This window comes from Meles meles, chromosome 18, assembly GCF_922984935.1.
Source record: "Meles meles chromosome 18, mMelMel3.1 paternal haplotype, whole genome shotgun sequence".
NCBI lineage: Eukaryota > Metazoa > Chordata > Mammalia > Carnivora > Mustelidae > Meles > Meles meles.
In genome coordinates, this window is record NC_060083.1 from 2912248 (window position 1) to 2939603 (window position 27356).

A 27356-nucleotide genomic window follows, 5' to 3' on the forward strand; every position below is an offset into this window, starting at 1 on the left:
GGTCCTTTGCTCCTCCCCTCCCGTGGCGACGCCGACGTGGCTCCCGGAAGTGGGGCTGGTGCAGGGCCGTCATGTTGCCGCAGGTGAGGGTCTGAGCGCGCTCTGTGAGGGTGGGTGTGGCTGGGCGCCGGGTCCGCGGGGTCCGAGGGGCGCGAGTCTGACGACCCAGGGCCGTTGTACCCGCGGCCCCACTAGCCGCCCGAGCCGGGGGCCGGGGTTCAACGGGGTGGGGCGCGCGTGGGCGGAGGGCCGCGGGCGCTGTCTGGGGAGCGCCGCCTGCGGCCCCGAGACCTCTTGCGGAGGAGGACGGTGGCCGGCTGCGCGTCGGAGGGACAGCTGCGGGCTGTGCAGGGCGCTGAGTCGCTCGGGCGCTGTGCTGCGGAAAGCGAAGTTGCTGGCGGTCTCTGTGAAGTCCCCCGCCGGTCGGGGACTCAGGGGTGCACCGCGGTGCTGTGGGAGTAGGAGACCCCGCCAGGGCCTAGCCTTCAAGTGTCCGTCGCCGAAGTGACGCTGGTGGTGATTGCTTGTCACTTCGGCGATCACGTCTGTCCCCTTAGAATTAATTAGTTTACAGGTTTACGACCAGCGATGAGTACGGCAAATTTAAAGTTAAAACCTTTTTACTGTTTTTAGTGCACTTTCCCTCAAGGATATAGGTGTTTTTTTGTTAGGGATTGCTGTGGCCCAGGCACTCCCTGTTCTGGGCCGTGGGGTAGGGTCGCGAACGGTGCAGACAGGTTCCTGGTGCCGGGGGCTGGGGGCTTGGGGGTGCGTTGGGGAGCGGAGTTAGGTAAAGTTAGCGACGACAGTGATGTCGCAGCAAGAATTTGAGAAGTAGGACGCCTTTAGCATTGATGATCAGGAAAGACCACTGAGGAGGTCGCTCGAGTGGAGAAGATCCAGTGTTGGTTAGATTCGGCTTTCGGAACCTGCACCCAGGCTGAAGGAGCCTGGGGAAAACCACGCAACCCTACCGACTGTTCCCACGCTAAGTGTGGACCGTGAACCTCACGTGGGCTCTTAATGCTGCCCGGCAGTCGTCACCGCGGCCCCGGAAGCTCCTGAGATTTCTCATTCTTCAGACCTCCCACATTTTCCCCTTGTCCCCTGCCTCTCCTGTCTCTGGGAAAGTGGAAGCCATCGGAAGAGAATTTCACAGCATCTGCCGTCTGCGTCGGTGCTCTTGATCTCCCATAGACTCTGCCTTCTTTTTCCGGTCTGTGCTCCACCCTTAGGTCGTGCCCTCTACTTGTGCACTGCTTTCGTGCCCTCTGGTCCGCTGGAAGGCAGTGCTCCAGCAATTCTCCCTTGGCTCTTCTGCATCAGGTGTTTTTTTGTTTTTGTTTTGTTTTGTGTTTTCATTTTTAAAAGCTTAAGGGGTACCTGGGTGGCTCAGTTGCTTAAGCGTCTGCCCCTTGATCTCAGCTCCGGTCTTGATCTCAGGGTCTTGAGTTGGGCTCTGCTGGGTGGAGCCTACTTAAAAAAAAAAAAAAGGCGCCTGGGTGGCTCAGTGTTAGTTAAGCCTCTGCCTTTGGCTCAGGTCATGATCTCAGGGTCCTGGGATGGAGCCCCGCATCGGGCTCTCTGCTCAGCAGGGAGCCTGCTTCCCCCTCTCTCTCTGCCTGCCTCTCTGCCTACTTGTGATCTCTCTCTGTCAAATAAATAAATAAAATCTTAAAAAAAAAAAGCTTGTTTAAGTTACCATGTAATTGTGCTTTAATGTCTTGTAAAAAAGAAAAACTTCATTCTACGTCCCCTTCCAGCCTTCCCCCCATTCTTTGTTCCTTAAGATTTATGTATACTTGTCTCTTACTTGTGTTCTCTCTTGTGTTCAGTCTACTTTGGTTTTCTCCCCCTTCCCTCTGCCATCTTGAAACTGCTCTTAATGCCGTCACTGCTGATCCCCTAGAAAGACAGTGGTCTGTGTGATTTTCATCCTGCTTGTGAGCAGCATTTCACACCGTTGTTCTGTTCCTCCTCTTGGAAACACTTTCTTCACTTGGCTTCCAGGACAGCAGCTCCTGGTTCAGCTCCTACTACTGAGCACTTCCTTTTCAACCTTCTTATTCAACCTTCAACCTGTTTATTCCTTCTCATCTTTTTGATCTCTAGATATTGGTGTGCTCAGAGTCTGTCTTGGTGCCTTCATTTTTAGCCATTCAGGACAAAAACTTTGGAATCTTCTTTTCTCTTACTCCCACATTCAACCCGTCAGCAAATCCTGTCATTTCCACTTTTATTTTTTAAAAATTTTATTTATTTATTTATTTGAGAGAGAGAGCGAGCGCGCACAAGCATGAGCAGGGGGTGAGGCAGACTCGCCACTGAGCAGGGAGCCCAATGCAGAGCTCGGTCCCCGGATGCTGGGATCGTGACCTGAGCCAAAGGCAGATGCTTAACTGAGTGAGCCACCCAGGTGCCCCTCATTTCTACTTGAATTTGGATGTGTTTCACCACCTGCACTGTGTCCACCCTAGACCAAACCATTACTTCTTGGCACCCTTATTGGATTGGCCTCCCAAACCAGCCTTACAGCTTTGTGCCTTTATCTTTCCGTCTCCCTCCCAGATTTTCCATACAGTAGCCAGAATTTTCCTTTTAACACCTGAATTGGAATATGATAGTCTTATGTGCAGAACACACTAATGGTTCCCCTTCTCAATTAAAAAAAAAATCCTTAAACCAGCATCTTCAGCTTAAATGTCCAAAATCAAACTCCCGATTTCACCCTGATGTTGTGCCCACAGCCTTCCCCATCTTAGTAAATGCATCTCCAAAAGTGCAGAACTATTTGTCTTTTTTATTCAGGCTGTACCACTTAAAACCGTGCCTGGCACTCAGTATTTAATGAGAATAAGCCAGTCTTTCAAAGAACAGGATGAGAGGAAAGAGTATTCTAGATAGAACAAATGTAAAATGACCCAGTGGGGTGCAAGTTTGGCATGTTTAAGGAACTAAAAAGGAGACTAGTCTGGCAGGGGCTTAGTTACTGTATAGATTTCCTGTTGCTGTAGATTACCATAAATGTAGTGGCTTCATACAAATTTATCATGTCACAGTTTGGGTCACAAGTCCAAAATGAGTCATAAGGGCTAACTAGCATCAAGGTATTGACTGGGCTGTGTTTCTTCTGGAGGCTTTAGGGGAGAATCTTAGATTCGTCTTTGCCTTCTCCAGCTTCTAGAAGCCACCTGCATTCCTTGGCTGATGGTCTTCTCAAGCTTCAAAATCAGCAGCACAGCATTTTCAGATCTTTCTCTCTTTATCTCTGAATTCTGCTTTTCATGATCTCGGTGCCCTCTCTGACCCTCTTGTGTTCCTCTATGAAGACCAATGTAATGACGTCATTGGGCCCACCAGAATAGAATGTTCTTCCCCTCTCAAGATCCTTAATTCGATCGCATATCCAAAAAATCTTTTTGCTAAGTAAATTTACACATTTACAAGTTCCAGTCATTAGAACCAGGATGTCTTTGGCAGGAGGGAGAGGAAGCATTATTCAGTCTGTCACAGGTCCAGAAGGCAGAGTAAGTAGCCCGAGTTAAGGTCCTCGTGGGCAGGGCCAGATCATGATGGGTCCTGATAGGTAGTCAGTTTTTCAGTCAAAGTCCTCTGGGTTTTCAGTAGGAGGATGATATGATCGAAGTGTGAACGGTCACCCTGGCTGCTGGGTATAGATTGGACTGTTGCGATCAAGGGTGAAGTCTCAGTTTTTTAGTCCATAGGCTCATACGGTGGATCTCAATCTTGTCTGCAGATTGTTATCATCTGGGGGCTTAAAAAAAATCCAGATACATAGACCACACTCCAGACCAGTTACATCTGAATCTTGTAATTCAAGGGGACCAGGCATCAGGCTTTTTCTTTTTCTTTTTGAAAGCACCCCAAGCAATTCCAGCCTGTAAACTAAAGTTGAGAACCACTGGTCTCATATCTCTGAGTCCATTTTCATTTTATTTTTTAAAAGATTTATTATTTTTTTAAAAATTTAATTGACAGACAGAGATCACAAGTAGGCAGAGAGGCAGGCAGAGAGAGAGGAGGAAGCAGGTTCCCCGCTGAGCAGAGAGCCCAATGCGGGGCTCGATCCCAGCACCCTGGGATCATGACCTGAGCAGAAGGCAGAGGCTTTAACCCACTGAGCCACCCAGGTGCCCTCATTTTCCTTTTATTTTTACTTTTTAAAAAGATTTTATCTATTTATTTGACAGAGATCACAAGTTGGCAGAGAGGCAGGCAGAGGTTGGGGGGGAAGCAGGCTCCCTGCTGAGCAGAGAGCCTGATGCGGGGCTCGATCCCAGGACCCTGGGGTCATGACCTGAGCTGAAGGCAGAGGCTTTAACCCACTGAGTCACCCAGGCGCCTCCATTTTCCTTTTAAAGCTTTAGCGCACACATCACACATCGTTAGCTCACACGCTGCATCTCTGGGCTCCTTGGCCATTCCCTGCACATACCTGTGTGTTTCCACTCTCTGCCTTTGAAAATCTACCTAGTCAAGGGACTGGACTGAGCAGGAGACCTCCTTGCTCTGTCCACACCCAACACAAATGCTCTCCTCCAGAACCCTGGAGTAGAAATGATTCTCTTCCTTCCCTGTGCTCCCATTTGCACTTGTATTTCTCCCGACTCCGATCACAGCCTGCAGTTGCCTCCTTTGCGCATTTGCTCATGCCTTCGATAAAAATTGTACTGCCTGGCCGCGTGCTCTGCTGGACACTAGGACTTACAGTGACACTCCCTGCTCTCCCGTGGCTTGGAGTCTAGATGGAGGTGGTCCTTGGAGACCTGAAGATACCCTGACATGGTTGTGCAAGTGGACATTCGTCCTGGTGCTGTGGGAACATGGGAAACGGGAGGCCTGGGGATTGCAGGGAGAGTGTCTCAGCTCTTTCAGTATTTTAGCTGAACTTTGAAAGCTGGATCTGGTGTTGCCTGCTGAGCTATGTAGGGGATGGAGAAGGGAAGAGCCTTCTGGGCAGGGAACACACGTGAAAGGCAGACAGATGGGAGCCATGGTGTGTTCAGAGAACATGTCGTAGCGGCGTTGTGGTACTGCCCGGTGGGAGGGAGAGTCAGAAGATCATGACGTGTCTCGTACTGTACGTGGAGGAGTTAAGTTTTATCCGAGACATGTAGGAGAGCCGTTGAAAACATTTGCAGAGGGGAATGACATGGTGTGACCTTCCTGTTAGAATGGCTCTGTGGGTGCATGAGGGGCTGGAGTTGGCAGGGATGAGCTAAGGGCAGGTGAGTGGTGGGTGGCTGGCCCTAGGCCAGGTGTCAGGGAGGGTTCGTCGTGGTTGAGGCTGAAACAGTGAGTTGAGGGGTGAGCCACCCTTCGAGTCTGAGGCCGTGAAAGGGAGGAATGCCCTGGGAGGAGAGCGAAAGGTAGAAGCGGAGGTTCAGGATCAGGGTTTTTTGTTTTTAAAATTTGAACTCAGTTTAATTAACGTATACAGTATTACTTGTTGCAGGGGTAGAATTCAGTGGTTCGTCAGTTGCATGTAACACCAGTGCTGGTCACATCACGTGCCCTCCTTAATGCCCGTCACCCAGTTACCCCATCCCTCCATCCCCCTCCCCTCCAGCAGCCCTCAGTTTGTTTCCTGTAGTTAAAGAGTCTTTTAGGGTTTGCCTCTCTCTCTTCTTTCAGCATTCTATTTATTTATTTATTTGACAGAGAGAAAGAGTGCACGCGCGTGTGCAGCGTGGAGGGGCAGAGGCAGAGGGAGACGCAGACTCCCTCCTAGGCATGGGGAGCTATGTGGGACTCAGTCCCAGGACCTTGGGATCATGACCTGAGCCAAAGGCAGATGCTTAACTGACTGAGCCACCCAGACACTCTTCCTCTCTGTTTTCGACTTGTTTTTTCTTCTGTTCCTGTGTTTATTTGTTTTATTTCTTAAATTCCACATATGAGTGAGATCATATGATAATTGTCTTCCTTTGACTTACTTCGCTTAGCACAGTACCTTTTAGCTCAGTCCACACTGTTGCAGATGGCAAGATTTCATTCTTTTTGATGGCTGAGTAATTGTGTGTGTGTGTGTACGTACACACCCCACATCTTTAGCCATTCATCAGTTGATGGACATCTGGGCTCTTTCCATATTATGGCTGTTGTGGACATCAGGATCAGGGTTTTCAGAACATCTTTTTCAGGCAATAAATGACCTCTGAAAAAGTTCATTTGCTGATTGGTAAGATGCAGAAAGACCCACAGATACAAGAAAGTGTAAGGGAAGGGGAAATTGATGGAGGAAGCCCCCGAGGAGGCAGGAAAAGAAGAGATTCCAAGCCCAACAGCTGCTTTCACCGTGGATACAAAGTGAGGTACAAATGGTGAGAAGAGTTCAGGGAAACAAGGGTGCAGGCAGGTGATTTCGTGAAGGAGCCAAAAGCATCAGATTTGTCCTCCGATGGTCTCTGCTTTCTCTGCGACTGGTGAGAGAGCAGCCGAGAGTGCACGGGGGAAGTTTGCAGGAGCATCATTGAACCCCAGGGGCTTCTCATGGGGCTCAGCAGCGGGGGAGCGGTGGCTACTTGCCAGATGATCCCGGGATGCCCTTTCCCTGGCTTGTCAATTCTCCAGTGTCCGTGACCGTGCCTTACTTTTCTCCACCATTTGGAATAGCGCGCTGCCTTTTGTGTAGGAGGCAAGCGAGTACTGAATTTCATCTTGCTTCATGGATATTCAATTTTCCTGCTAGGACAGTAATGATGACACCGAGGATGTTTCCCTGTTTGATGCAGAAGAGGAGACAGCTAACAGACCAAAAAAATCCAGGATCAGGTAGGAAGACGTAAGAGTGTGTGGGTACCCGGTGCTGTTCTGTGTGTAGGCGGGAGCCAGCTGATGGGATTCAGGGCAGAGTGGTGGTTACGTACTTGTGAGTCGTGGACATGGCTAGTTTCAGCTTTGGTCTGAGACAAAGAGGACATTTCAGATTTTCTTTGAGAATAACTGGCCTATGGAATTGTACTCAGTGCCGAGCTTTCATATCTGTGAATCCATTTTTGTGAACACTGGTGTTTGTACTTCAAGCTGCACCATAGAAATAGAAATGCACCATTTCTTTAGTTTCTGGAGACCTGTTCTGTTTTGATTTATTGTGCGAATTTCAGAATCACATCTTTTATCTATAAAATAACATGAACGTGTCAAGCCAGACATACTTCTATTCCAAATTTAGTTCCCTCTAAAGAAATTCACTTACTGCCATCAAATTGCCCCTGACCTTTGAAAGCATGCTGAGTGAGGGATGCCAGGCACAAAAGACCGCATATTGTATGATTTCATCAATGTGAAACGTCCACAATAGGCAAATCTGTAGAGACAGCGGGACATGAGTGGTGGCTGATGGCTGGAGAGGGGGGGTTCCGGGTGATGAGGAGGGACTGCCAGTGCGTATACAGTTGCCTTTGGGGGTAATGAAGAAGTCCTAAATGTGATTGTGGTGATGATTGCACTGTTCTGTGAATATACCAAAGAACCCACTGGTGTATATACTTTAAATACACAATCTATGGTATGTGGATTATACCTCAATAAAGCTGTTAAAAAGCAAAAACAAGTCTACCTGATAGTTACTTTGCCTTTAAGCCTGAAGTGATTTGTGAGGGCCCAGGAATTCTTTTATTTTTATTTTTTAAGTAATCTCTGCGCCTAACAAGGGGCTTGAACTCATGACCCCAAGATCAAGAGTCACATGCTCTTCTGACTGAGCCAGCCAGGCACCCCTGAATTAGTTTTTTATGTGAAAATCGGATTGAATCCCAAGAGTATAGTTTCCTTAATTTTCCAAGCTTGGCAAAGTTTCTCATTATATGTTTTGTGAAAGTTCATATTCAGTGAGGTGTTAAAGTCCTGGTTCCTTAGTGTATTTTCTGTGACAGCAGGGCCTAGTCAAAAAGGGGACTTAAAACACAGAAAAGCAGGCGATCTGCTTCTTCCTCCAGTCCTCTCTTCTGTTTTGACAAAACTCTGCATGGTTACGTCACAGCTGAAACGTTGTTCATCTCCGTGTGCAGTACCCGTGGTGAAATGTAATTGCGTTTCTTTTGTTATGTTTTGGTTTTCAGACACCCAGTGGCATCGTTTTTCCATTTATTCTTTCGCGTCAGTGCGATTGTAGTCTATCTTCTCTGTGAATTGTTCAGCAGCAGCTTTATTGCCTGTATGGTGACAATTATCTTGTTGTTGTCATGTGACTTTTGGGCAGTCAAGGTAGGTTTGATCGTTTTTATTTTAACATTGTGTTTAATGTGATAAGATTGAATGATGCATGAACTGTGAAAAAAAAAATGACCCTTAGCAATTTGGATTTGTGTTAGTGTATCTTTTCATTGTCTACCTCGGCCCTCATTTTGTGTTATTGTCATCAGATCACACGTGGGTTATTATACTGCTGACTTTTCTGTGCCTTATGTCAGACTACGTTGGCTTTAAAATTAAACAGACAAAATGTGACTAGTAGCCGTGGAGCCTGTATACTGCTTCTCATTCAGACCACACCTGTAGGCGTGCTGTGTGTGATTTCTGGATAAGGGCCCAGGATAGGTCACGCACAAGTTCTTAAGGAATGTGCACCCTTTGCAAAGGTTCCTGTGTGTTTTAGGGAGGTTTTTCAACCAGGACCAATTTTGTCCCACAGAGGACGTTTGTCCATGTCTGAAGACATTTTTGATCATCACAGCTGGGGTTGGAGGAGGTGCTTTGTTGACATCTGGTGGGTAGAGGCCAGGGATGCTGCTGAACATGTTAAAATGCACAGTACAGTCCCTTCAACAAAGAATTATCTGGCCCCAAATATCCATAGCGCTGAGGTTGAGAAACCCTGTTGGAAGGGATGGGAGGTAGTAAGAAATGGCTTTAAACTCAAACGCAGTGACAGGTAGGAAGATGGATGGATAGACAGGTACCTCGATAGGTGGACATGTGTTAAAGTAACTAGTAAAATACTAAATGTAGTCTCTAGTGGCAGGTATGTGGGTGGTCACTGTAAAATTTGACTTTTCTGTGTTTTTGGAAATTTTCATAGTAAAATGGTGGGGGAAAAAAGTCAAAGATAACAACAGCAACAAAGGCCAAAGCTAATTTTGGAATTTTAGAGACGTGTATTGATTCAGAGACCAGGAAGATGTTACAGATCCATTCACAGCCACCAGCCCTGCCATTTTAGACCTCCTGATTCTTTCAGACACCAGGAGTGGCTGGCTTGGTGGTGGCCAGCTTCCATAGGCCGCAAAACACGGAGAATGAAGATTATAAAGATTTCCTTTATTTCGGCTTTTCTTTTGTACTGTCTTTAGCTTGTATTTCTTTGAATTTCTTTTGTTGCTTTATGCTCTGTACTGTTTACTGTATCCTGGTCACAGTTTTGTTTTGAGGAATGTGTCTTTTTGTTGTTCATGCAATTTCTGTTTAGCTAAATAGAACATGGCCTTTGGTCGGTTCTTCCTGGTCATTTCCCAGTTCTTATATAATAAAATAATTAAATCTTTCTGGGCTTAGGGTTTTAAAACATGTGGCCCCAAATATATTTTCTAATAAACTTATCCTTCCTTCCTTCCTAAAAAAGGGCGTATAAAGTGTCACTCTTTTATCTGTGGCAGAATTACCTAGAGATACCCAAGCTGTTGGGATATGATGCAAAATGAAGAGGTCAAGAATAGGAAGATTGTTAAATGGATTTGGTAAAATCAAATTTCACTGTGAAGGAGACCCAGATGAGTTCCTCAGAAAGGCTCTGTTTTCTAGTCTAGTGCAGTAAAACTAAAAACTAAGGAAAAAAAATGTTTTTCAAAATACAAATTACAAATAAAAGCCAACCTGCTGAAAGCTCTTGGCTTAAACAGGAAATAGACTATAAATACAGATTATTTATACATTCATGATGATGATTACCTATATTGAAACTTTCAGAATGTGTCTAAGGCTGAACTTGGAGGAAAAACAGTAGGTTAAAGGCTTTTTTAAAAAAATTTTATTAGAGGTCCAGAAGGTTCAAAAACAAAAACAATAAGCCAGAGAGAAATTTGGAAAATAATCTAATGCTCAAAGCAGAAAAGTAAAGAATGGGAAAATGGGAAAGGAGTTTGAAAGTATTCTAAGAGGTGTTGTTCGAAAATGCCAGTAAAATAGACCCCTGGCTGTCCTCTGGCTTCACCGCTGGCTCTCTCCTCTTCCTTAGCTTTTCAGTATTAGCATTTCTATAATAAGAATTTTGGTCTGAAGCCTCTTTTTCCTTTTTTCTGTATTCCTTTCCTGATCAGTACCATCTGTGCTTCTGATTCTGGTTGCTTGTCCGTGAGCCGTGTGGCCCTCAGACCTGGATCTCCAGTCCAGGCTTGTCCTCACCTGGGCAGAGCTGTCTGCTCGGTTTTCACTTAGCGAGTTGTCTTGAAGGACCTCACATTCAGCCTGTGGGACATCGCACTATTCTTCTGGCCCCAAGATGTCGCACTTCCACCTGAGCTCCCTTTCCTGCGGCCTCGAATGACTGGTTTTTAACCTGAGCAAACGAGAGATGGAGGAGTCCCTTCTTCCTATTCCTTATCCGGTCCGTCACTAAGTCCCATAAATCCATAGATGTTTCTTCTTCCCTAGGGCTCTGTGCCCACCGTTTGTCCTGGAATGTTCTCACTCCCAGATCACCTTAACCCCAGGATTCCTAACCTTTTTTGTGCCGCCGGTTTCACGATCTCATGAAGCTACAAGTGCTTCTAGTTATTTATTTATAAACATTCCCTTCTCCCCCCCTTCGTCCTCCTCCCCCCTTCCTCCTCCTCCTCCTCCTTCTCCTTCTCCTTTTTAATTTATTTGACACAGAGACACAGCGAGAGAGGGAACACAAGAAGGGGGAGTGGGAGGAGAAGCAGGCTTCCAGCTGAGCTAGGAGCCTGACGTGGGGCTCGATCCCAGGACCCTGGGATCAGGACCTGAGCCAAAGCCAGACGCTTAATGACTGAGCCGCCCAGGTGTCCCATGACTGCACTTGAAAGAAAATACACAAGATTACAAAGAAAGTCACTTATATTGAGATACAATGAAAACATTAAAAAGAGAAATTTCTGGTTTTGTACATGTACGTCTTTATGAATGCATTAAATAACAAGATCTAGAGGCAGATCTGATTGCTTCCAACGCCGTGGTGAGCATAAGCACTGTTTTGTGGTAACTGCACCAAGTGTAATACAATGTGAAAAATATCCGTGGTTTTTAGAGGTCCGAGTCACTGGTGCTGTTAATTCTACTGTGGTTTATTGTTTCCATTCATAATTTAAAGACAAACTAAATTTCAGCCCAAAGTCAGTGAAAATAAAGAGCATTTTTTTCCTCACCCAAGTTCACAGAACCCTTGAATCTGGTAGTGAACACCTCTCACCAAAAATCTGTATTAGTGAGTGATTCCTGCTTATCCTTTAAATTTTGTTCCCAAAGTTGACTCCTCAGGGACACATTTTCTGACTTGCAGTGTTCATCAGATTTCCCCGCTAGCCTCTTGAGGTGTCCCTCGCTTCTCCCTCACCACACTTACTCAGCTGGTGGCAGTGCGTTTTGTTTTTGTGTTGCTCAACTGCCTCTCTTCCACGTAACGCTTGAAGCTCCGTGAGGGCAGGGATGGTTTCTGTTAGTCACCATTTTATTAGCAGCACAGAGTAAGTGCTCAATAAATACTAGTTGAGTAGATAGACCTTGAGAGAGCTCTCAGAGTAATTTGTTACTTTAGTAAGAGGAAGGGGTTTGGTACCTTTGAGGTACTAAATGAGGGCTAGTGTATGACCATTGTTTAGTTTGGGCTGCTTTGTTCCAACAGTCCCATAGCCTGGTGGCTTATAAATGATAGGAACTTCGCTTCCCTCCTTCCCTCCCTCTCTTTCTTTCTTTCAAGATTGATTTATTTGTGTGTGTGTGTGAGAGAGAGAGAGAGAGCTTAGAGGGCAAGGGAGAAGCAGACTCCCCACTGAACAGGAAGACCATGACCTGAGCTGAAGGCAGATGCGTAACCGACTGAACCACCCAGGCGCCCCAAGAACTTATTTTGGAAGTTCTAGAGGCCAGGAGTGCCAGGTCAGAGTGCCGGGATGGTCAGCTTCTGGTGAGGGCCTTCCTCTGGGTTCCAGACTGCCAGTTTTCTTTTTATCCTCCCATGGCAGAGCAGGGAGAGGAAGTGAGCTCTCCTGACTCTTAGAAGGGTACCAGCCCCATTCAAGAAGGCTCCGTGCTATGGACCCAATCTGATCCCGATCGCTGCACAAAGGCCTGACCTAATGCCACCATGTGGTGTTGGCAGTGTGGGGGAGGGGAGGTGGTTAACGTTTCAGTGTATGAATTTTGGGGGGATAGAGCCATTCAGTCCAGAGTAACCATTTTTAATTTTTTAAAAGATTTTATTTATTTATTTGACAGAGAGTGCACAAGCAGGGAGCAGCAGAGGCAGAGGGAGAAGCCGCACCCCACGGAGCAGGGAGCCCGATACGGGCTCGATCCCAGGATGCTGGGGTCGTGACCTGAGCCAAAGGCAGATGCTTAACCCACTGAGCCACCCAGGTACCCAGAGCAACCATTTTTAGAGATACACAGTTATAAAATATATGTAGCTGCAGTTAGGATACATAGGAACAAGTAGGTGTCAGCAGCTAGAGAGCACGGGGCTTAGGAACACATTAAGGTCGCCCAGGTCTCTCAGTCGGAGAAGCCTCTGCCTTCAGCTCAGGTCATGGTCCCAGGGTCCTGGGATGGAGTCCCGTATTGGGCTCCCTGCTCAATGGGGAGTCTGCTTCTCCCTCTGCCTCTGCCCACCCCTCCCAACCCCCAACTCATGCTCTCTTTCTCTCCAAATAAAATCTTAAAAAAAAAAAAAAAAAGGAACACATTAGGAAATTGGAAGAAAGGGCAAGAATTCATGAGAAGAAGAAGGGTGATATTTAGTGACAAGCTTACCCTGTCGCCCCAACCCCTGCTGGTCCTGCTGTTGCATTATCTTTATTTATTTATTTATTTATTTTGTCCAGGCCTGGTGTGTGGTGGTCTTTGTTAACTGGGTGTTATGGGAGATAAAGCTGAAGATTTTTTTGGTTTGTGGTACGTTACATTAAAATATGACCTCGTGGTAGTTCTTTAAACAATGCTTTTAAAATGCGTGTGTTTATATTAATCTTTACCAGAATGTCACAGGTAGACTCATGGTTGGGCTGCGTTGGTGGAATCATATAGACGAAGATGGAAAAAGCCATTGGGTGTTTGAGTCCAGGAAGGTAAACTACACTTTTTTTTTTCCTCCCAAAATCTCATTCAGTAAGTTATGTGCAGATTACATTTGCGTACTTATGGGTGAAGTATTCAGGATTAAAAGTACTACCCCAGATCCCTTGGCCCGTGGGCACTAAACCAGACGGCCTTCTCAAACTGCGCTTTTCTGTCTAGTTGAGACTGGAGGTAAAGCCCGTGCAGGAAAGAAGCCCCCGAGGAAGGATTTTGGGTCCGAGTTTGTTCTGTGTGCTAAGCTGCTTATCAGGGGCTGCTGATAACAGGACCTCTGAGGACCCACGAAAAGGACCTCTGAGGGGCGCCTGGGTGGCTCAGTGGATTAAGCCGCTGCCTTCGGCTCGGGTCATGGTCTCGGGGTCCTGGGACCCTCGGCTTCGTGTTGCTGTGCTGGTCTCTCCAGGGATCTGTCCCTGTCAGCAGATAATGCTTCCATTAGCGCCTCTGTCCTTGCTGCAATGCACGGCCCACTTGCTTGTGTGGGCAGGGAAAAGAAAAAGAAAAAGAGGGATTACAAGTAGACCGAGAAAATCTGAATCAACGAGAACAGTGTTCTTTAAGCTTCTGCCTTTGGGAGCCCTCGGGGAAGCCGACCTGTTTTGGGTTAGCCTGCCTATCTGTAGCGAACATTCAGTTTCCCTGTGGAATCTGCATGGGAGGCAGAGGACAGAATTCTTGGTGAACACTACTAATTAAGTTGTTTGCCTTCTGCTTAGAAGGGCCTTGACAGGTTCCACCTCTGAGAAGGCAGTCTTGTGTTGAGTGATAAGCCCATGTTCCTTTATATTATAAGATCTATATGGAAGCAATTCAGCACCCTTTAAAATTTCTGGGTATTGCTAAGACATTTTGGCATCGTCCAAAATCCCCTGGTTCCATTTCTTTCTCTGAGCCCTGACATGACCTTTTAGTCTCCAGGATGGCTGTAGCCTTGATTGTCTTGATGCTTAGCTCATAGAGTGTGATTCAAAGCTTCCTTATTAATAAACAGGCAGGAACAGGGAGAATTGAACAGAAGCCCGTCAGAAACAACCTTTACCTTTACCCATGTCTTGTATCATGACAGACGGTCCGTTCTGCCCTGAAAATAAAAAAAAAAATTCTTGGGTTAAAGCATATTAAGCCAGTTCCTAAAATTAAATAATGGTAGATATAACAGCTGTTCTTTGGGGGGAGGGGGAGGGGATTCCTAACTTGGGACTTGGGTCATCTTTATTAATTTATTCAGATTTTAGACTTAAGTATTTTCATGAAAAATGTGAAACTTTCTACTGATAAATACTACAGTACTGGTTATTAAGTTCATGCTCTTTCTTAGGTGTCCGCTCAAGAGAGTAAAACTGTTTCCGAGGCCGAATCAAGAATCTTTTGGTTAGGACTCATTGCCTGCCCAGTGCTGTGGGTCATATTTGCCTTTAGCGCGCTCTTCTCCTTCAGAGTGAAGTGGTTGGTGAGTATCCATCTGTGAGGATGTCCTGATTGATTTCCTAGCATGTCTGATGGGTAATCACCAGAAGCAACCATCTCTGTTAACCTTAGGGACCCGTCTTGAATGGGTCCCTTATGCATTTCCCAAGTTCTGTTCCCCAACTCTGCTTTTCTCAGAGCTGGAGAGCAGAATCCTCTTAAACACCGATTTTTCACCGATTCTCCTAGGGCCTTCCAGAATTTTGACTTAACCCACCTTGTACAGAGGTTACCGTATATTTATCACAGTATTATCTTGGTGGATGTTCACTCCAATCAAACATGTTTAGCTTAGTTTGGAACTAACAGAGGGGTCTTCTCTGAAAATATTAGTTGGTAACTTGTTCTGGCTGGCTGTTGCGGATATCGTAAATCTTCCCAGAACGTAGTGGCTTAAAAATAAATTTTTATTTCCCCCATCAAGCTACAAATAAAGTATAAATAACAAATAAAATAATAAAGTAACTTATAAAATAATAAAATAAATTTTTTTTTTATTATCTCTCACAGTTTCTCTGGTTCAGGAACCGGGGCTGAGGGGGGCTTGTCTGGGAGGTTGTGGGTTGGGGTCCACGTGGTTGCAGTCAGCCAGTGGCTGGAGCGGCTGGAGCCATTGCCTGTTTGTGAAGTCCCACGGCCTCTTGGCATTGTTCCTATATGGCCACGTAGCACGTCCTCACAGCAGGGCGGCCTCATGGCAGTTAGAATGCTTCCGTGGAGGGTCACAGCTCCCACTGGGAGTGTCTCAGTTCAGCAGTTGAATTGCCCTTTACACTGTGTGAGTTTTCTCCAGCTGCCGTAACAAAGTACTGCCTTCTGGGGGCCTTAAACACCAGAACTTCATTTTCTCACAGTTTTGGAGGCGAGAAGCCCCAGATTAAGATGTTGGCCAGTTTGATTTCGTCTTTCTGAGGCCTCTTTCCTTGGCTTGCGGGTGGCCGTCTTTCCCTCATGTCTTCATTGGTCTTTCCTCCAAAAGAGATTAGGACACGTGTCTGTGTCCTAATCTCTTTTTACAAGGACACCAGTCCTTGTAAACATGTTTGATTGGAGCTTATTGAACTGGGTACTGGGTTAGGGTCTACCCTGGTGACCCCGTTTTACCTTAATTACTTCTTTAAAAATGCTTTCTCCAGATACAGTGACATTCTGATGTGCTGGGGTTAGTATTTCAACACTAGAATTTTCGGAAGTTGCAACTCGGGCCGTGGCAACAATCTAGGCTCAGAAATCATCACTTTTGCCACCCATCCACATTCAAGGGAATGGGAATTAAGCTGTGTAGCTTGATGGGGGGAATGTGAACGTTCTAGAAAAGCACGTGGAACCGATGTTATTGCTACCATCTTTGGAAAATATAATCTCTCACTTGACCCAAACCGTGATTCTTGTTCATTTCATAGTTGAGTTTATCTCACTTAACATTTATTGATACCAGGCATGTTTTGGCTTATGTTTTTTTCCCATATTTTAAATATTTTCTTATCTTTGTTTTGCTATATAGGCCTTTTTTTCTTTGTGTATTAATATACATACTTCCCCTTTTGGAATTTGGGAGGTTTATTGCGTATTTTTAGTTTTTCTAGTAGGTCTCTCTTACTTTATATTTGCATCACACCCTCTTTTGTGGATTGGGAAACGTAGTATGTCTTGGTTTCCTGCTGGGAAGGATGGCACACTTAACAGCCATGCTTTCTCCCACTTCTCGTCCTGCCTCCGCCTTTGGATTTCTGATGATTATAGGCTAATTTTAGTTGTTTTAAGTTTGGTGCTTAAACCTGTTTCTTGACCTCTAGCGGTCAGAAAGGAAATAGATAAACACTCTCTGTCCCTTCTCTTGTTTCTTCCCTTGCTCTTGCCCAAGTTGTATTTGCTCCAGTATGAGTTTTGTTGTCAAGGTGTAACAGTTAGACCTTTTGAAATGATGTGTCTTACTGGGTGTTCATTCTTTGATCTATTTAAATACACTGATTCAGTTGGGTTACCTGCAGCTTTTCCTTTGACCTCCTGGTTGGCTAAATTTCCTTGCTGGGTGATTTTTTTTTTTTTTTTTCCAGAGAATTTGTAGGTGCTATTTTCCTTTGACTCTGTCATATTTAAGGATATGAGCCTGTTGGGGTACCTGGGTGGCTCATTTGGTTGAACATCTGACTCTTGAACCTCAGTTCAGGTCTTGATCTCTGGGTTGTGAGTTCAAGTCCTGTGTTGGGCTCCATGCTGGGCTTGGAGCCTACTTGGAAAAAAATGTAAATCTGTTGGTGTCATTCTTTTATTTTTATTTTTATTTTTTTATTACTAATTTTTATTTTTAAGTAATGTCTACACCCAAAGCCGGGCTCTAACTTGACCACAGTGAGATCAGGAGTCGCACTTTCTACCAACTAAGCCAGCCAGACGCTCCCTGTTGACTTCATTCTTGATTGATGATGTGACAGGGTGAGTCAAAGGTTCTTTCTTGCAGCCTTTAGAAGACATTACATCATCATTTTCTTCTATTGAATATTGCAGAGAAATCTGAGGCCAGGTTCACTTAGCCTGCACGTAAGTGAGTGCATCATTTCTCTCCCCAAATGAAGAACTGTTTTTTTAATTCTTTTTTTTTTTTTAAAGATTTTATTTATTTATTTGACAGAGATCATAAGTAGGCAGAGAGGCAGACAGAGAGTGAGAGGGAAGCAGGCTCCCCGCTGAGCAGAGAGCCCGATGTGGGACTCGATCCCAGAACCCCGAGATCATGACCTGAGCTGAAGGCAGCAGCTTAAACCACTGAGCCACCCAGGCGCCCTGTTTTTTTAATTCTTGAGTGCTAAAAAAATTCCAGAGTATCCTTATGTTTATCTTTCTATGTTGATTTTTCTGGAAACTGTACTCCTTGAATATGTCAATGCTGGTTTTGCTTTGAGTCAGGATAGTTGTCTTTTGTCAAGTGTTTACATTCATTTATGTTCGATTTTTGGGCTTCTCGGATTCTGAGGGACAAGTTATCTCTCTGTTGGGTCGTTTTTATCTGTTCCTCTTTCATTTTTTTCCTTTCTGCATATTCAGTCTGCAAGTCTTCTTAGGACTTTTCCAGATGCCAGAGCTGTTCCAGGCCCCGAGGTGCGGTTGGTGGCCCGCCAGGCTCTGGTGGAGCTTCTGTGCTGGTGGAACATGCTGGAGAACACAGGGGCGAGGACACTGGGTCACTCCCAGCGGGCGGGTGGCAGCCGCTTCGATCTGCAGCTCCTTAGCGCTGCCAGCCCCGTTTTCATCTCCTCTTGTCCTGCGTTAACCTTCGCACTCCTTTGAATTCTGATCTTTGGGTTCTTCGTAGGTGCAGTGTTCCCAGAAATGGTCTTATTTTGGTGGGCGGTATTTCTTTCGGAATAGATTCTTCACCTTTTACGTGTTATATTCCTTTCTTACTATTTTCTCCTCCTCCTCCACCATCATCTTCCTCCTCATCATTTTCACTTTCTCCTCCTCCTCTTCCTCCTCCTTCTTCATCATTGTCGTCGTCATCGTCTTCCTCCTCCTCTGTAATTTTGCATGGATGCCTTTCCCTCTTCCCCTCTCCACGTTGCTCATGCTCACGGTAGCTGCTCTGTCTCAACCTCCTCTCCGTGCTGGCTTCGTGTGGGTGATTTCTCCTTGACCGCCTCCGGGTGGCATCTGAGACGTCTGGGCTTTGCTCTGAGGTGGAGCCAGAACTCTGGCTTTGGTGGTCTGAGGCGTAGGTGTGAGGTGGAGGACACAGCCTGGCCTCTGGCTTCCTCACTAGCTTGTTTGGGTTTTGCCCTCTCTAAGGTTGTGTGGTTCTTTCTCCTGGTGGCTGTGTGCTCCGTGCTGGTGCTACCTTCCTACTTTAGATAGTTCGTGAGGCTTCGGAGCCCTAGCATCCGCCTGGGGGAGTCAGCCCAGTCCTTCCCTAGCCCTGGTTCCACTTCCCTAAAACAGCTGGGAAAGGTTACAAGGAAGGTGGTTTGGGATCCCATTATCAGGTTCTCTGGGAACGTCTGCCTCCCCTGTCCCACTGAGAACATGGGCTTGATGATGGCTGGTCCTTCTGTGTTGCTTCTCCTTCTCCTCGCCAGGGGGCATCTTGTGGCAGGCTGCTGGGAGCAGGTGCCTGTGTTGCGTGGTGGGTGGTTGGGAGGCAGGTCTCTGAATTTTTTCTCAGGGCTGTCTGGATCCTTTGGACTTTGGCCAACATATTGGGGGGCAGTGATCATCATTGAAATTTCCGTTAGAGGGTCTTTGGAGAGAGAGGAGTTGTGTAGAGCAATACCAAGCTGGTTCTTTCTCCGACCACCAGCCCCTTCCCCCTTTTTAAATGTTTATTTTTTAATTTTTTAAAAGATTTTTATTTATTTATTTGAGAGACAGAGATCACAAGTAGGCAGAGAGGCAGACAGAGAGAGAGGGAGAAGCAGGCTCCCTGCTGAGCAGAGAGCCGGATGCGGGGCTCGATCCCAGGACCCTGGGATCATGACCTGAGCCGAAGGCAGAGGCTTTAACCCACTGAGCCACCCAGGTGCCCCTTAAATGTTTATTAATACTGGCTTATTTGCCTTTTATTTTAAACCTGTTTTTTTTTTTTTTTTAAAGATTTTATTTATCCATTTGAGAGAGAGAGGGAGGGAGAGAAAGCATGAGAGGGGAGAAGGTCAGAGGGAGAAGCAGACTCCCATGGAGCTGGGAGCCCGATGCGGGACTCGATCCCGGGACTCCGGGACCATGACCTGAGCCGAAAGCAGTTGCTTAACCAACTGAGCCACCCAGGCGCCCAAATCTATTTTTGAAAATCTCTTTTTAACCTGTGTGTTTTTTTTTTTTTTTTAAAGATTTTATTCATTTATTTGACAGATCACAAGTAGGCAGAGACGCAGGTAGAGAGAGAGAGAGGGGGAAGCAGGCTCCCCGCCGAGCAGAGAGCCCGATGCGGGGCTCGATCCCAGGACCCTGGGATCATGACCTGAGCCGAAGGCAGAGGCTTTAACCCACTGAGCCACCCAGGCGCCCCTAACCTGTGTGTTTTTAAAATCTCTTCTGTATTAGGGATAGAGAGCTCTTGATGTCTGGCTTCACTATACCATCTTAAACCAGATGTCTGCTTGTTTTAACTTATAAATAGATTTTGAAATTTGTTGTAGGACCCATGCTCTGTCTGTGATTGCTGGTCCCTAGCATGTTAGGAGTGTCCCGCTTTGAGAAGCATGAGAAGTTTTATTTAAATAAAAATACAGTTCCATGTTTATTTAGTAACTGACAACCTTGTATAATTCTAACGTATTTATTTCTGTGAAACACAAGTTTTTTTTTTAAAATTTTATTTTATTTATTTATTTGACAGAGAGAAAGAGAGAACACAAGCAGGGGAAGCAGGAGAGGGAGAAGCAGGCTTCCCTCGGAACAGGAAGCCCCATGTGGGGTTCGATCCCATGCCTAACGACTGAGCCACCCAGGCACCCCGAAACACAAGTTTTAAACAACACGTGCAATTCCACTTTTCCTAGGAATTTGTATCTGTTCCTTAATTAAACACTTAAAGCCTTTAATGTCCTTAAAATCAACTGCACAGCTTATTAAAGGTTAAGGAGAGTAAGTGTGGATTGGTGTGTTGCTTTTTCACATAGAAACACTTCCCGGGTGACCCTTTTAACAGCAGACGGGTTGATGAGTTTATTCTAGGGCAGACCTTGGCAGACTATGGCCTGTGCGCCAAATCTAGCCCAGCACCTGCTTTTGTAACTTTTTAGTGGAACCCAGCCTTGCCTGTTTGTTTACGTGTTGTCTGTGGCTGCTCTTGGACTGGGATGGCAGAGCGGAGTGTTTGCAACAGAGATCACATGGCCCACAAAGCGTCTAACAGACAAACTTTGCCCACCCCTGTTGTAGAGTAACTGTGGGACCTCCTCACATTGTCCTAATTAACTTTTCTTCCATAATCTTTATTTTATTTTATTTTATTTTATTTATTTATTTGAGAGAGAGAGAGAACAAACAGGGAAAGGGGCAAAAGGAAAGGGAGAAGCAGACTCCTTGCTGGGCAGGGAGCCCTGTGCGAGACTCGATCCCAGGACCCCAGGATCGTGACCTGAGCTGAAGGCAGTCGCTTAACCAACTGAGCCACCCAGGCGCCCCTCTTCTGTAATCTTTAAAGAGGAGGCTTGAGTTTCTTACTCACTGTCTTTAATGATCTTAGTAGGGTCATGCGCAGGTTCCCAAATGTGGCCCCAAGGAAGGAGCCACTGTGCCAAAGTGTGTTTCCTCCTAGTGCCCCCCCGCACCCCACTCCTCACAGGAGGCCAACACCCATTGATACACGCTCGCCTAGAGTGGAGATTCCCCTCTGCATGCTCTCAGTTAATAAACTGAGAAAGCTTGATCTCCTGACCATTCTTCACAATTCTTTTTTTTTTTTTTAAAGATTTTATTTATTTATTTGACAGAGAGAGAGGACAAGTAGACAGAGAGGCAGGCAGAGAGAGAGAGGAAAGCAGGCTTGCTGCTGAGCAGAGAGCCTGATGCGGGACTCGATCCCAGGACCCCGAGATCATGACCTGAGCCGAAGGCAGCGGCTTAACCCACTGAGCCACCCAGGCGCCCCATTCTTCACAATTCTTAAAGGAATAATAACGTTTGAGCCTCTTCTGAAACTCATTTACTTACTTTTGTATCTTTATTTGCAGACCCATGGAAAATCCTAGAGAGAGAATGGTCCCTTCGTTGCATCCCCAGGGGGCAGCAAGGGGCCTGGTGTATAGCATATGTGTGTAATTAATATATGTTGGGTGGATGTGAGTGCCTTGTGCTCAGCAGGTACTGGATGGGTCTGTTCTGTCAGGTTAAGGAGTCTCATTGACACAAGCCCCACCCATGAATTTCCTTTTCCTTCTCTTTTCCATGATGGTCTGCTTTGTTTTGTTGTGTTTTTTTTTTGTTGTTGTTTTTTGACACAGAGGAAGGTCAGGCTGTCTTAGGCCAGTAACCACTGATTATTTTTTCTTTCCCAGGCGGTGGTTATCATGGGTGTGGTGCTACAAGGTGCCAACCTGTATGGTTACATCAGGTGCAAAGTGGGCAGCAGGAAGAATTTAACCAACATGGCTACATCTTATCTTGGAAAGCAGTTTTTAAGACAAGTAAGTGTTTTCTGGATGTGAGGGTCAGTGACTGATTCTTACAGTTAGATTTTTAGGAAATACTTCAAAAACTTTAAGTGTGAGATGATGATAAATTTATGTTAATTACTCTTGACTTTTAGGACATTCTAGAAATGTATTGTCAGTGCCCTGAAATCTTACTTATTATTTTATTTATTATTTCTTTGGGAAAATTATTTATTATTTGTATTTTTTTTAAAGAAGAAAATGGGAGGGGTCAGGGGAGAGGGGCAGAGAGAGAATCTTTTTTTAAAAATAATTTTCTAAAATTTTTAAATTAACATATAATGTATTATTAGCCCCAGGGGTACAGGTCTGTGAATCGCCAGGTTTACACACTTCACAGCACTCACCATGGCACATACACTCCCCAATGTCCATAAACCCCCACCCTCTCCCTACCCCCCTTCTCCCGGCAACCCTCAGTTTATTTTGTGAGATTAAGAGTCTCTTATGGTTTGTCTCCCTCCCGATCCCATCTTGTTTATTTATTATTTTCCTACCCCTCAAACCTCCCACGTTGCATCTCCACTTCCTCATATCAGGGAGATCATATGATAGTTGTCTTTCTCCGATTGACTAATTTCACTCAGCATAATTCCCTCTAGTTCCATCCACGTCGTCGCAAATGGCAAGATTTCATTTCTTTTGATGGCTGCATAGTATTCCATTGTGTATATATACCACATCTTCTTTATCCATTCATCTGTTGATGGACATCTAGGTTCTTTCTATAGTTTGGCTATTGTGGACATTGCTGCTATAAACATTCGGATGCATGTGCCCCCTCGGATCACTACATTTGTATCTTTAGGGTAAATACCCAGTAGTGCAATTGCTGGGTCGTAGGGTAGCTCTATTTTCAACTTTTTGAGGAACTTCCATGCTGTTTTCCAGAGTGACTGCACTAGCTTGCATTCCCACCAGCAGTGTAGGAGGGTTCCCCTTGGAGAGAGAGAATCTTTTTTTTTAAAAGATTTTTATTTATTTGACAGAGAGAGATCACAAGTAGGCAGAGAGAGGGGGAAGCAGGTTCCCTGCTGAGCAGAGCCCGATGTGGGGCTCGATTCCAGGACCCTGGGATCATGACCTGAGCCGAAGGCAGAGGGCTTAACCCACTGAGCCACCCAGGCACTCCGGAGAGAGAGAATCTTAAGCAGGGTCCATGCTCAGCACGGAGCCTGATGCGGGGCTCGATCTCATGACTTCGAAATCATGACTGGAGCTGAAATCAAGAGTCCGACGGAGCCACCCAGGCTCCCTGCCCTGAAATTATTTTAAAACCAGGGACAAACTGTCATTGATAACAACTTATTTTTAAAGAACTACCTTAAGTTCAGTAGTTTTCCATTAATTCTGGTGGCTCTAAATGAAGTTTTGGAGAACGTATGTTAAGATTTTCGGATTTATGGTCAGAACAAGTAGAGACATAAGAATCTATCATTAAAGATTGTTGTAGAGTACTCAGATTTGTTTGTTTGTTTTTTAGAACGTAAAGGTTTTGCTCTAGTTCCCCGTGTGAAGATTTAAATCAGGGGTTTCAGTGGAATAAGTACTATTCATAGGTGAATAGTTATGGTTAAATCCCTCGGGAGACTTGACGGGGTACTTTCTGGGATACCTCACATTGGTTAAGGGCAGGAGGTCGGGCAGGTAATGTTACACAGGACAGTGGTTTTTCAACCTTGAACCTGCCTAAGAACCCCCTGCAGGGCTGAAACAAAGATTGCGGAGTCCTACCCCCAGAGTTAACCCCGCAGGGTCTTACAATTTGCATGTCTTGCAAGTTCCCAGATGGGTGTGCTCCAGGGACAGTGACGCTCGCGGTCCTGGGACTACATTCAGATGGCTGGGGCCCTGACAGAGTGACTTCTTAAGGATATACAGCTAATACATGGCACTTAGTTAAGGCCTCACCCACCCCAGCTCTTTTGAAATTCATTGTTCTTTCCATTCTACAGTTTCTCTTGTATAAATGATGAAAAGTCCAGAAAATGAATAATCTTGCAGGGACACGATTCTCCTCCTGAGGGATTTTTGCACAGTCCCAGATACAATGTTGCAGGGGTCCACTGTATGGTAATTGTCGAGTGTGCGTTGAATAGTTTTTTCCCTTCGGATTTTTAGTGTTTCTGAAGCAGGGAGGGACATGGACTACAGGGAAATAGAGCCTTGACCCTGACATAGCACAGGTAGCTTGCCTGGCACCTGCTGGTATTCTGCTTAACAGGAGACGGACTTGCGGGACATCTCAGGGGATCCTTTGGTGTACTTCTCCGCACGTCCATCATTTTTTTTTTTAATTAATTTTTAAATTTTTTAAATTTATTTTTTTAAAAAGATCTTATTTATTTATTTGAGAGAGAGAGAGAGCATGAGAGGAGAGAGGTCAGCGGGAGAAGCAGACTCCCCTGCCAAGCAGGGAGCCCGATGCGGGGCTCAATCCCCGGACTCTAGGATCATGACCTGAGCCGAAGGCAGTCGCCCAACCAACTGAGCCACCCAGGCGCCCCGCGTGTCCATCATTTTTAAAATGATTGGGCCATGCTCTGTAAGGTAGCGTAGTAGCTGGCCCTGCTTACAGACATGGGATGTTTTCCTAGTGCTTTGGAGGCTGGCACGTCAAGTAGAAGAGCTCTCAGTCTGAAGGAGTTCTCTTTTTCAGAACACCGGAGATGAGCAGACTTCCTGAAGAGAGTGAGAGCAAGCTCGTGTGTCCCGTTACACCGGGGAACAGCTGAAGAGATTCTTGACTCTGGGGCTCTTGGAACTCAGTACACGTTGCAAAGAGGAGTGTTGGGTTTGTTTTTCCATTCTAAAATCTACTTTAAACAAATGGGAAGGTAGTTTTCATACAGAGTTTTTATTCTCTTTCTAGCATTTTGGGGCGTGGAAGTATGGCGTGGCCAGGAACATTGTCAAAAGTGGTTCGTGGTTATGTATGTGTGCACGTAGTCCTGTCATGTCCGCAGATCCCCAGTTACTGAGAGTGCGTTCATGTACGTATGTAGTGGAGACCTTTGTATTCGGATGCGTAGAATATAGGGGATGTTCTCGGTCTGTCGCAGAACTCTAGGTGTGTCCATATTATTTCTGTAAATTATTGTCAGAAGAAGGTTTTGCTTCTGTGGTAAAAGTAAGCACTTCGGCTTACATGTAAGTTAGAGATAATTGTTAATCTTACAAGTTAATATATACTTCATGATGAAACTTCTTATCTTAGGCACTCACAGGCAGGTAGAAATCAAATTTGGGCTAGTGGTTAACTAGTTTGTAAATTCTATTTTTATTTATAATAACTCATGTACTTAAGGCCCAATTAATGTAAATGGAATTTTCACAGTTTCTGTTTAGGGGATTCTTAGAGATTGCTGCTGTTCTATTTATTTTTTGGAAGGGATAGCCAGATTTTACTTTAGAACTTCTTGGAAACTCGTCAGTGGGCCTTGGCCTAATGAAATCTGTCTTTTATCACTAAAAGAGTATTATTCTTATGTCCTAGTGAGAATAATCATTTAAATACTTGGCATAATAAATGCCTAAAAGACATTTTATTGTATGAATCTATTTTTTTTTCTTGCTATAATGGGGATATTGTAAATCATGCCTTTGTATTATTGGTATTTCTTAAAGCAATATATGTAACAATCTACAAGCAGTTGTAGGAGTCTCTAAATTCCGTTGTAGGTTCTGTAAACTTTGTTGGTGTCTTTTAACCAACAGATTATTTTGTGGGATGTATTTATACATTGTTAAAAATTTTACAAAGATGTTTAATTGAATAAGTGTCTTTATTGGAGTGATAGCGTCGAAGGTGCATAACTTCATATTTGCATAAAACTCTCCTGTTTACGAAGCACTTCAACACGTGTAATCTCTGTTCATCCCGACGGCAAACCAGTAATGCGTGATACCTGTTTACAGCTGATTAAACGGGATTTCAGGTTTATCGAGTGCCACCCACCAGGATATTTATGGTTTTTAGAGGAAGTATTTATCTCTGAATGTCTTTTGCTTTCTTAGAAATCATTAATTAAATTAAACTGTTTATTTGCCATTTTGCTTATAGTCGTCTGGTGAGGAAAGTGGATACCGCGTAAAGACGTGTGTTGAATTGGAAAGCTCTAGAGCTGAGAGTCTGACGTCTGACAGGGGCCACATCGGTATGGTTCCTGAGAGCTGCGTCATGATTTGAACCTGTAATCCTAAGCCAAATAGGAATTGAATTTTGGAATATGCATGTGCAGAATCTACCACTTACTTCCCGAAGTCCATTTTTCCCTTCTGCCGTTTCCTGCTTCGTAGCAGGGACATGGCAACACACAGCTTTCCTCAGATTTTCCTGCATCTTGGTGTGGCCCTGTGGCTGCTGCTGGCCAGTGGATGAGTGGATGCACTGGCATTGGGAGTTAAAAAGCGGCCGGCTCCTGGTCGGCTCACATCACCATCTCAGGGTCCTGAGATAGAGCCCGGCCTGGGGCTCTGCGCTCAGCGGGGCGTCTGCTTGAGTTTCTCTCTCTCCTCTGCCCCTTCCCACTCTCTCTTTCTCAAATAAATAAATAATCTTTAAAAAAACATAATAAAGAGGGGTCATGATCCGAGGGTTCTGGGATGAGCCCGCATCAGGCTCCCTGCTCCATGCAGAGCCTGCTTCCTCATCTCTCTCTGCCTGCCTCTCTGCTTACTTGTGATCTCTCTTTGTCAAATAAATAAATAAAATATTTTTTTTTAAAAAAATATTTATTTTAGAGAGGGAGCTAGAGAGCAGGGGGAGGGGCAGAGGGAGAAGGAGAGAATCCTCCAGCAGACTCCCCACTGAGGACAGAGTCAGGTGTGGCCCTTGATCCCAGGGCCCCAAGATCATGATCTGAGCCCAGATCGAGAGTTGGATGCTTAACCGACTTAGCCACATATTTAAATTTACAAGCGCCCCCCTCCCCATATTTAAATTTAAAACAAGAAAGGGGCACCGGGGTGGCTTGGTTGTGTCCAGCTCTTGATTTTGGCTCAGGTCATGATCTCAGAGTTCTGAGATGCAGCCCTGAGTCGAACTCTGCTTAAGATTCTCTCTCCCCATCTCCCTCTGCTCTTCCCCTACCTGCTTGCGTGTGCTCTCTCTCTCTCTCAAAAAAAAAAAAAAGAAGGAACAAAACACATGAAGCCAAACAATGTATTTGTAGGTGAAATTCAGCTGTGCCAATTTTTACCACAGTGCAGTGATTTTCAAACTTAGTCTGTTGCTGGTTTTGAACAGCACATTGTAAAATTGGATGTTAAGTTTACTTTTCAATTACAAATAAAACCAAAGTATTATCTAATTCTTATGAGAAGCAGGAGGTACTCCTTAAAACCTTTATATTATTCTACATAAGAAAGGAGGAAGCATATGATTTCCTGAAGAAGTTGCAATTTATTGCCAAGAAAAAAATAATCTCATAGAGCATTTCACTACAATTAATTAAAAAAAAAAAA

At 45.2% G+C, this 27356-nt stretch overlaps 1 protein-coding gene across 1 annotated transcript; it reads left to right on the forward strand.

Moving 5' to 3' along the window:
• On the forward strand, positions 1-25743 carry TVP23C (trans-golgi network vesicle protein 23 homolog C). Its single transcript, XM_045986067.1, has 7 exons — positions 1-83; positions 6713-6795; positions 8085-8229; positions 13173-13262; positions 14591-14722; positions 21735-21863; positions 24550-25743. The coding sequence occupies exons 1-7, from the start codon at positions 72-74 to the stop codon at positions 24574-24576; spliced, it is 618 nt and encodes a 205-aa protein (XP_045842023.1). The 5' UTR covers positions 1-71; the 3' UTR covers positions 24577-25743.
• The last annotated feature ends 1613 nt before the right edge of the window (positions 25744-27356 follow it).

Excerpts from the sequence above, each read along its gene's own strand:
- TVP23C (XM_045986067.1), top strand. Across the intron at positions 8,230-13,172 it reads GTGACTTTTGGGCAGTCAAG|AATGTCACAGGTAGACTCAT; the intron begins GTAGGTTTGATC and ends AATCTTTACCAG. Across the intron at positions 14,723-21,734 it reads CCTTCAGAGTGAAGTGGTTG|GCGGTGGTTATCATGGGTGT; the intron begins GTGAGTATCCAT and ends TTTCTTTCCCAG.